The sequence below is a fragment of the Gymnoscopelus microlampas genome (genome assembly GCF_963454915.1).
Source record: "Gymnoscopelus microlampas genome assembly, chromosome: 14".
NCBI lineage: Eukaryota > Metazoa > Chordata > Actinopteri > Myctophiformes > Myctophidae > Gymnoscopelus > Gymnoscopelus microlampas.
Window position 1 is genome coordinate 36,505,198 of NC_139951.1, and position 11,099 is coordinate 36,516,296.

At 39.5% G+C, this 11,099-nt stretch overlaps 2 protein-coding genes across 2 annotated transcripts; one reads left to right on the plus strand and one right to left on the minus strand.

Annotated features, from left to right (window-relative positions):
* Positions 1 to 408: 408 nt before the first annotated feature.
* Positions 409 to 5,156, minus strand: ppifb (peptidylprolyl isomerase Fb). Its single transcript, XM_084079461.1, has 6 exons — positions 4,897 to 5,156; positions 4,386 to 4,416; positions 3,923 to 4,011; positions 3,392 to 3,488; positions 1,460 to 1,535; positions 409 to 915 (listed from the first exon to the last, which is right to left on the minus strand). The coding sequence occupies exons 1-6, from the start codon at positions 5,047 to 5,049 to the stop codon at positions 780 to 782; spliced, it is 582 nt and encodes a 193-aa protein (XP_083935587.1). The 5' UTR covers positions 5,050 to 5,156; the 3' UTR covers positions 409 to 779.
* Positions 5,157 to 5,889: 733 nt separating this feature from the next.
* LOC311060185 (aurora kinase B-like) lies at positions 5,890 to 10,783 on the plus strand (the record flags this gene model as incomplete). The annotated part of the gene is made up of 7 exons (XM_084078317.1): positions 5,890 to 5,895; positions 6,605 to 6,660; positions 8,191 to 8,379; positions 8,633 to 8,771; positions 9,113 to 9,261; positions 9,702 to 9,876; positions 10,622 to 10,783. The coding sequence occupies 7 exons, from the start codon at positions 5,890 to 5,892 to the stop codon at positions 10,781 to 10,783; spliced, it is 876 nt and encodes a 291-aa protein (XP_083934443.1).
* Between the last annotated feature and the right edge of the window lie 316 nt (positions 10,784 to 11,099).

Here is an 11,099-nt window from a genome sequence, read left to right on the forward strand (position 1 = left end):
CAAGATTATAACTCATGCAAACTTGTTTTCTTCACAATATAATACAAAAACTCATAAAACCCATTAAACATATGGGAAAGTATGTGTCATTTTATATTATTGCGTTGGCTATTCAAAAATAGCAGATATACAAGCTCACAGCGATGCGAGCTTGTACATCTGCTATTTTTAAACATTTTTTAAAAATCTTGCAAGTGTGAGAACTATTGATTTAGAAGGCATTTGTAGAATCGGCCTCAGGTCTTTATGTGTTAATATTCTGGCCAGATTATGGCAAAGGCAATAACAAATCCTATACTAGTTGAAGATATACTATAGGTCAAAATAATCACTATACTTCCCTTGAGTCTAGTGTTCATCACATCGCCCTGCTCAACGGTGTGGAACAGACGAGACAAAATGCACAAATAAATTATTGTATTTTAATATGACGAAATGTAGCCCTGAATGAAATGCATGACGAAGCAGTGTACACGTTCACACTTTTGTTTTTATAATCCCACGTTCACATTGTTAAGTGCTTTGTTCAAACACGACCCGTAAAGTATGGAAATTCTACCCAAGAATCCACTACTAAGGCAAAACCAAAGTAAAAAACAAAAGTACTGACTGACTGACACCGTATCCCTGTTAGGTAAACTACCGCCAACACCCAGGGGTGCCGCAGTGCACCCTGAACCAAACAGTAGAGCCACTGTGTGACTTGACCATTTCACATTGAAATCACAGTAGGGGGGTGGCGAGGCCGACGAGACCATGTCGGCTCTCCGGCTCGAGATCTAGTCCAGCTCTCCACAATCTGTGATAGTGATCCTCTTGGAGGTACGCCCAGACCGAGACCCGAAGGCCTCCACTTTCTTGACCACGTCCAATCCGTCCTTGACGCTGCCAAAGACAACATGCCTGCCATCCAGCCTAAAAGGGAAAGAATGAAGAAGGTTTATTATTATCATTATCACCGCCCCGGACAGTGTCAAAATTCATGTTACTCTAACCCAGTGCTTCTCCAGTATTTTTTCATTTCAAGGACCCCCCCGGTTTGGTATGCGTTAAGTCCACCGCCATTTTGATGAAGTGTTTTGTTTTATCTGTGAACCCCAATCTACACGGTCAAATGTAACTCTTGAGAAGTTTATAAACTGACCCTTACTGGGTCCATTCAGTTCTGTACTATTTGTATACTCTCAAGAGTTACAGATCTATTAAGGGTCCATTTGGAATCCTGGTGGTCCCGGACCTGACATTGAGAACCGGTGCTCTAGAGCCCATTGGTTCTCGTAGTAGGGTCCGGGACCCTCAGGGGTCCTTGGGGGGGGGGTTCCAGGGGGTCCCTAGCAGAATGTGTTAATATGAGATGGGGGTCCGCGGCCAAATACATTTCATTTTGGGGGTCCTTGACATGAAAAGGTTTGAGAGCCGGTGCTCTAGCCCTTGCGATGTTGTGCGTCTCAGCACATACCAGTCTGTTTTAGCGGTGCAGATGAAGAACTGAGATCCATTGGTGTTGGCTCCGGCGTTGGCCATGGACAAGATGCCTAAGACACAAGGATAAGCAACAGTCAGTGGTGTAAAGTAACCAAGTACATTTACTCACGTTCTGTACTACGTAGCAGTGCGAGGTACTTTGACTTTACTTGAGTATTTCAGTTTCTTAATACCGTACACTTCTACCCCACTACATCTCAGAAGCAAAATAGCATATGCTGTACTTTTTACTCCACTACAATTATTTGACAACTTATATACAATAGTTACAAGTTACTTTGCAGATTATTATACAAAATATGTATGTGTATATACACTTCAGGTACTCTAAAATATCCAATCTACAAAGCTTGCGGTGCATTGTGAGCTATGTAGAACAGCTATTTTCTAACTAGTTGGTACTGTGCGTACATTTTGATGGCAATGCTTTTGTACTTTTACTTAAAGGGATAGATTTGATGACCGGCAGTGGTTCCAGTATGAGACTCAAAGAGTCTCCTTTGAGTCTCCTACCGGATACATTAGCATCTTTCCGGTAATCAAATTATTGGCTTAGTAGTGCGACAAAAACAAAAAAATCTCAATTAATTCAATCCTTCATGGGGTGTGTAATTGATAGAAAATTAGTCATTTTTTGGGGGAACTACTCCTTTAAGTAACATTTTGAATATAGTACTTGAAACAGAATATTTCTACACTGTGGTAATGCTACTTTTACTTGAGCAAAAAAAAAGAAGAAAAGAACTGGCAACAATGCTCAGTTTTCCTGCCAGTCATGTTTCAAATTCATCTCAAGAACCAGATAATGGAGCCGGCATGCAAACTTAAGCTTTTATATCAGTGCTGTGGACAATAAGGGTGTAATCCGATTAGTAAAAATGATAAATAAAACATCCTTTATAGCAAGCCACAAATCCAAATACATCAAATCAACAACATTCATGGGGGAAATTACACAGCCTTGTTTGTAAATCCCAACCTCATGGTCAATTTGGGCAAAATAGGTCATCGCACACACACCACACTGAGTTGATTATGTTCAGGATGAGAGGTTCATGGAGACAATACTCGCAACCGCGCTGCCATCTGGTGGAGAGCAGGAGCTATGACAATACCACGAAGACAGCTGGGCTACACTCAACAGCTGCAAGTTTAAAATGAACACCACTTAAACCCTAAAGCAGGGGTCTTCAACGTTTTCAGGCCAAGGACCCCCTAGCTGAGAGAGAGAGATGAAGCAGGGACCCCCTCTGTATAGTATAAAATTGTGTTTCAGATTAAACTTTTTTTGTTTACTTGGGTCTGTTCTTTTTTCCCTCTACACCTATACCTCTTTGCCAGAAATAGCAGATCTACAAGTTCAAAACGCCTCGCAGCGCGAGGCGTTGTGAGCTTGTAGATCTGCTATTTTTGGGTAAAGTTCTCCTTAGAAAAGGGATGCTAGGGTTCAAGTGGTTAAGGTAAAAAATAAAATCATATCACACAAAGATTTGGCGGACCCCCTGTAGTAACAACAGGGGGTCCCGGACCCCCTGTTGAAGACCCCTGCCCTAAAGACTTTGTTGACCGGGGTACCCCGGGGCTCTATACTAAGTTCCCTCCTTTTTTCCCCACTCTATGCTAAACCTCTTTGCCCGAAAATAGCCAATTGTGAGCTTGTAGGACTTTTCACCAAATGTTCGCCCCCGAGTAGGGACACGACGGTTCATGTGGTTAAAAGAACATTTTAATGCATCATTTAGATTTCACATTACCAGCAATGTATGAAAATTGCGGATATTGTGAAATCCAAATACATTCAAATAATACATAATTAAGAACATATACAGCACTGCACTGACTGTGTCTTCAAGTGGAATGCTTCATCTAACCAGTGAGCAAAGGGTTAAATAAATATACACTGTACCTGCTCCAGTGTGCTTCAGTTTGAAGTTCTCATCAGGGAACTTCCATCCATAGATAGACTTTCCTCCGGTTCCGTTGTGGTTGGTGAAATCCCCTCCCTTAAAAAATCACGAAAACATCCCTTTGACGAAGTAGTTTTGACAAGGTTGACAAGACTTTTATGGCACTCAAATGATTGCGATTAACGATTTAATTGTGTTTTTGGCATTGAACATATGAATAAAACATATATATTTATGTTTGCCTTTTAGGCTTCATAATAAAGAAATGCACAGGGCAGATATGACAAATAACTTACAAAGAAACTATTGCATATTTAATCATTTTATACATGTACAAATAGCAGAAATATCTGCTTTTTTCAATATTTGAACAACAACATGGAAACAACATGGAAACGATTATGCAAAAATAATTGTGATAATCTCAAATAATTGCGATAATCTCAAATAATTGCGATTAGACAATTATGTAATACTTAGTTGTGACAGGCTTAAACTTGTATTGACGATTCACACATCATGTAACTTACCTGGCACATGAACTGGGGAATCACCCTGTGAAAGATTGATCCCTTGTAACCAAAGCCGTGCTCTCCGGTGCACAGGGCTCTGAAGTTTTCTGTGAGTAAAAACAATAGTTAAGATAAAGATAGTCATGTTGTCACATGCCGTAAGATGTGAAGTCATTCAAGGTTGCAGCCTGCTTGATGTTATGTGATGCAGGCATTGCAAGACCCTTTTTCACAGCAGACAATTTGACATGAAATATAGGGTATAAATAAATACAGATGTGAACAATGCTACTAAATAAGGGTTGTGTTCCATTCAGGTAAAACAGAGTCAAGAGTGCTGCTGCTGTGCTTGTTGGCTCACTGGAAATATTCTGCAACACTAAATGCATTTGAACCTCAATTATAAGTATCATCATTAACATCTGTTTACCTTACTCTTTCATGTCAATATGACTGCCATGCAGCCTAGTAGGGTGTTTACCTGCTGTTTTGGGCACAACATCCGCATTCAGCTGCAAGAATAATGAAAGAAAGTTGGAGAAAATACTTAGAAGAAATTAAATTCTTTACAAAAAAATATATATACAGACTTTGCACCTAACAATAGTTATGACAGTAGGGAAAGCTTGTTTAGATATGCAAGAGCAGTGGTGTAAAGCAACTTACTACATTTACTCAAGTACTGTACTTTTTTGAGGTGTTTTTACTTTCCTGGAGAATTTCCAATTTTCAGTACTTTTGATGTATGCTTTGTGATAATAATACAAATCTACTAAGTAACTAACTAAAGTTTTCAAATAATTGTAGTGGAGTAAAAGTACAATATTTGCCTCTGAGATGTAGTGGAGTAAAGTAAAAAATACTGAAAATTGCAAATACTCCAGGAAAGTAAAAATACCACAACATTTTAATTAATTACAGTACTTGAGTAAATGTGCTACTAATGTGTTACTTTCCACCACTGCATGAGAAATGAGAGACTCATAACTGACCTCGAAGGTGACTCTGCCTACAGGCTCGTTGTCTGCCGCTAGGTCAAAGTAAACCACAGGGTTCTTGTTGGCTGCAGCAGGACCAGTGCTGTACATGCGCGCTGCGGTGAACGCCAACGAACATACTTTGATCCTATTAGATATCAACAGCATCTTTGAAACAGACCGTATACGTTATTAAACTGCAAAAAAAAACTCTACTGTACGCATGGATGCATGCAATGCATGAACACCTGACTGTTATTTAAGCGGTTATACAGGAAGCAATGTTGGACTTGCCAGATTGTGTGAGAGAAATAAGCATCCTGTAGTAGGCCTTAGCCCTGAAACAGTGCTGTCATGGATGGACCCACTTGTTCCTGGTTTTTGATTTGTTTTACATTTACAATTACAATTCAACTCTCACATGTACATACGCAAATATAAAGTGCATAACCATGAGCCACGGATGTAACAAGTTGAGCCGAACTTTCCACCTATTAGCCAATGGATCACACGACTTTACCAATATTTACAAGCAACTTTACATAAAAACAAGCACAAAGTTGCTTATACTAAGCAGACCTGGCAACACAGTCAGGAAGTAGTTATTCTTCTTCTTCCTCATCTCCTTCTTCTTCTGTTGACATTTAAAGTGTTGCATTATCGCCATCTACTGGAAACTAGCTTCATAGCGCAAACTATCACGGTCAGTGTTGTTTGAGATCAAAGTGGTTAAAATAATAATAATGAATGAATAATAGTGAATTTGTACTTCCATGTACTGTTGTTCTCATGTCTTACTAAATAAGTACATCAGTCAATCAATCAATCAATCAATCAATTGTGAAGGAAGTGACGAAACGGTCTTTAAAAGCTCAGCTGTTACAAAAACACATTAATCACACAACAGGTTACAGAGTGCGTGTACCTGTGTGGAAGACTAGCGCAATATAGGCTACTGTTGCTATCAAGTGTTTTTAAGTCTTTTTAAGTGTTGCTACGGAATTCTTGATGCAGGTAACTTAAATCTTTATTTCCATGTCTCCATGTCATTGATCGATAGTAGTCTTGGATCAAGAGACTATCATGCATGTATTTTTATCGAGTCTGACTTTCTTCGTATATATGATAGATATGCAAATGGATGAATCGATAGATCACATCTATGATAGTCTTGATCCAATATTTTTTTGATTGATTGAATACTTGTCTTTATTAGCAGTTTGCAAAAAAAAGCACAGGCTAGTAAAGCTGGCAAGATCAGCTGGACAAGTGTAGGCTGCTTTTCAATCAGTGGTGGAAAAAGTACGCACAGTTTTTACTTAAGTAAAAGTATCAATACTGCAATATAGAAATACTCTGTTTAAGTAAAAGTCCGGAATTCAAAATATACGAGTAAGGTAAAAGTATTGGCATCAACATATGCTTAAAGTACTCATGCAGACTGTCCCATTTCAAGTTTTCAAATGTATAAAAATCGTTTGAATATAGCAGATCTGCAAGCTCACAAGCATTGTAAGCTTGCATTGTGAGCATTGTAGAGCTTGTAGAGCTTGTGAGCTTGTACTTAAGTACAGTACATGTACTTAGTTACTTTCCACCACTGCTTAAGTTTGAGATACATTTTCATAGCTATGATTCCCATCACACTTGAGCTCAGATTGCTTGGTTCACTCAATTGGGCGTTTACATGAATGAATAACTTAATTCACTTTTTTCCCTACAGAGCCAGATGGCTGACAAGCCTGGGACAAAGATGGGGATGAACCCATACACCACAAAGTGAGTCAAACACTTTCATGCTAAACAGCCAAGACTTATTTGTTTTATTAATATCATTAATGAATAGACATGTGAGATTCAGACATGACTTGTTATGATGGTGCCTTTAATCATCAACATTGTAACAGTAATTCACTCAAGCACTATTTAATATTTGCATTTGCAGTGTTGGAAAAATTACTCAAATGTTTATTATATATATTAAGTAAAAGTATCAATACTGCAATGTAGAAATACTCTGTTACAAATAAGTCTGGTCTTCAAAATGTACTTGAGTAAAAGTATTGGTATCAAAATGTACCATAAGTAGAAATCCCACTTCACAAGTTTTCAAATGAATACAAAAATATTTACAAAATAATATCTACAAGCTCACAATGCGTTGCAAATGTGACTTATTGTGAGCTTGTAGATCGGCTATTTTCAAATGGCCAATATAGAAAATACTGTTATAACTAAAAGGCCTGTAGGCTATTCAAAACATTTCTTGAGTAAAAAGACAAGCATTGGTGTCAAAATATACTTGCAAGTAAAAGTTTTCAGTATTTTTTTCAAATATTTAAAAAAATAGCTGATCTACAAGCTCAATGCGTTGCATAGTGATGATTGGGACACTTTTGTTATGGTTGTCAAACATTTTCATGTCCAGGACACCCACATTTATACATTGGGTTGCGGGCCCCCATTTGAAAGGGTTTTCTGCCAGGGACCACCATAAGAGATTTCCCTAGATAAAAAAAAAAAAAATCACACCCTGTGTGAAGTAAGCGGCGCCTTTGATGAGTCCCGTACGACATCAATCTTGTCTTATGGCACAAGATTGATGTCTTAGACTGCCCTATGCCTCAAACATACATACTGTTCGTCATCAATATGTGTCACGTGAAGCTTGACCAATCACTTTGTTGCCGTACGCACACGGATAAAGTCAGATATAGAGCAAGGTTTGTCATCAATATGTGTCACGTGAAGCTTGACCAATCACTTTGTTGACGGACCTGACCAATCACAACGTTGACGGTGAACACGGACAAAGTCAGGTATAGAGCAGGATCCGCTTATTCCGCTCTATAGGTATAGAGCGGCTAGCGCCGCTAAAAAACTACAAGCTCCAATAGCCACCTAATTTGCTCAGGGACCCAAGCTCTTCCGTGTTTATCTCGGAAGCACATCATTACTAGGCATGGAAATATCTGTTCTATTCAGTAATTTCTTTGGCTTCAGTGCATATTGTGAGCAGTGTTGTAAATTAACAAAGTCAATTGTCTACAAGCTCGGAGCTCGTACGGCTTGTACACTAAATCTGCTGTTTTTGAATAGACACAATGTAAATGGGGCTTAATTTTTCTGCTGACCCCTTGGAACCCCTTCAAGGCCCCCTGTGGGTCCCCAGACCCCACTTTGAGAACCAGTGGGTAATGGTGTGGAAGCAATAAGTTGTCATTGGGTCCCCTGTTGGTACATTCTTCACTAGTAGTGTTGTCCAGGCTGTTGGTCAATCGTCTGTTGTCTGTGCATCCTTCTCATCAGGAAATGGACTCTGAAGGACTTTGAAATCGGTAAGCCACTGGGTAAGGGCCAGTTCGGGAACGTCTACCTTGCGAGGGAGAAGTCACTGAAAGCTGTTGTGGTGCTGAAGGTGTTGTTCAAGTCTCAGATAGTAAAAGAGGACATGGAACATCAGCTCAGAAGGGAGATCGAGATTCAGTCACATCTCAGGTTGGAATTAAAAGGATGCATTGTATCTGATGTCACTTCCGATCTTTGGTCGCCTCAGTCAAGCGACATGTTTTCAGATCTCTGGCCAGTGCTTACTATGTGGCTGTGCATTAAAATAAGGCTTTAAACTTAAATTGTGAGTGTGGATGTTTTCTCTTAAGGTGCACACATTTGTGACATTGTTTGCATATTAAATTATCATTTAATTTCTTCCGACTTTGACTCCTGCAATGTCACTCTTCCCTCTCCTCAGACATCCAAATATCCTGAGGTTCTATAACTACTTCCACGACCGTACACGAGTTTTTTTGATCCTTGAGTACGCCCCGCGTGGTGAGCTATACAAGGAGCTGCAGAAATGTGGACGATTTGACGAGCAGCGCACTGCCACGGTATGACTCAATGTTTCAACCATTGAAGCCCTGTGTACTTGGCCGTACGATGAATAGCCTAACTAACCACTTTAACCTGGCCACTGTGTAAAAGGGTACTTTAACCCTAGCATCCATATTCTGGGTCGCGAACATTTGCTGAAAATGGTAGAGCTCACAATGCGTCGCGTGAGCTTGCAGATCGGATCTTTTTGGCAAAGATTTGGTGTAGAGGTAAAAAAAAAAAGCACAAAGTACAGCCAACTTGGGTCTGTTTTACCAAGTATAGAGGGTTTAACTGTTTTTTGTTGTTTGACAAGGTGATGGCAATGTGGTCTAATGCTAACATTTGAAATTGTCAGTACATGGAGGAGGTGTCCGACGCACTCAAATATTGCCATGAGAATAAAGTCATTCATCGTGACATCAAGCCAGAGAATCTGCTTCTTGGCCTAATGGGGGAGCTTAAAATCGCAGACTTTGGCTGGTCCGTCCATGCGCCTTCTTTAAGGTAAGGCAGACACACCATAATACGAGCTACTGTGACATGACTTGGCCAAAATATTACTTTAATAAAAAGTTAATGTGTTTAACTGTCTGGAATATATTGATGAGTGATCACTGTTTAAGTACTGTATACTGTATATCGTCCCTGTCAGGTGGAAACCTCATATGTGCAAAACTCAGGATTCAATTCAAAGATGGCAAAAAAAGCAGACCTACAAGCCCAAAACGCGTCGCTTCACGCCGTGTTTCGAGCTTGTGGATCTGCTACTTTTGTGTGACGCTGTAGTATGATCAAGTAGGGAATTAATTTACAAAAAAAACATTAAAAGTAAAAATATGGACATGCAAGGTTTCTACCCGACAGCAATGATGTATATGAAGCGGTTACTGGCTGAATAGATGGGCTCTGCTAAAAGGCCTAATATGTACATTTAACCTTTTCAGGCGACAAACCATGTGTGGGACGATGGACTACCTGCCCCCAGAGATGATCGAGGGCGGCGCCCACAACGAGAAGGTGGACTTCTGGTGCATTGGAGTCCTCTGCTATGAATGCCTGGTTGGCAGCCCACCTTTTGAAACCAAAGGCCAGGCAGAAACCTACAACAGAATTAGAAAGGTTAACATCTCTTTATTTTATATACACTTTTTTTCTATTCCTCTGAGCGATGAAAGTTGAAGTAAAATAAAAACATGGACAGCCTCTGCAAGATCTAGCTGTTGTAGGAAATCAAATGATTGTAATTGGAACTACCTGAAGAGGGGTAGGATAAAACGGTTAATTGAACTAATTGTTTCAATTGCAAAAAAATGTCTATTTGAACAAATTATTATGATGGAAAAAATGTACCAACATATTTCACTTTGCCTTTCAAAATGTTGTAAAAATGGCAGATCTACCAACAGACACAACGTGACACGTTGAGCTTGTAGATTGACTATTTTCACTATTTTTGTGTGACATCAAGTTAATCAATCAAAACCTATTCACATTCTTCTCATCGATGTTTTAAAACGAATTATCCCCGCAAACGTGCTTCTCGGCTATTCGATGAAAAGGTAATCTATACAAGCTCATATGTTTTTATTTAATGCCTGTATGCATGCTTATTTTTGCATGTTTGTTATCTAACTTATCTCACTTACTTAGCCATTTGTGAGTTTATGCTTGTCTGACTGGGTTTTTTCATTTTGTATGTCTACATGTGTGTATGTGTTTTTTCTGTCTTGGTTTTCCCTGTATACGGCCTCTTGTGCATTGGTGATCTCACATGTTTCTGTTCACCTTAAAAAAAAAGGTAATCTATAGAATAGTTGGTTGCAGCTCTAAACTGAGACAATATTTAACTTGTTGATATTTTCAGGTGGACTTGAGCTTCCCACCGTTCGTAACGGAGGGAGCCAGAGACCTCATTACGAGGTTGCTGCGCTATCGTCCAGAGGAGAGACTGCCCCTGCAGGAGGTCATCAACCACACCTGGGTGCGTGCCCACTCCACACGGGTCATACCCCCTGCCTGGCGATGAAGACTATGGCTCTATTGAATGTCTGTTTAATAAAAGTATTTGCATTGGTGACGTGCGGAGTGTGGTGTTTGTCCGGTGTGCGATATAATTCGGTTTCAATTCACTTTTGTCCAGTGGTGTAATGTATCTAAGTACATTTACTCAGTACTGTACTTGGGTACAATTGAGGGATTTTTTACTGAGTATTTGCAGTGTTCAGTACTTTTACTTCTACATCACAGAGGCAAATATTTTACTTTTACTCCTATTTGAAAACTTTAGTTACTTTGTACATTTTGGTATTACAAAACATACATTAACCACTTAATCCCTATAT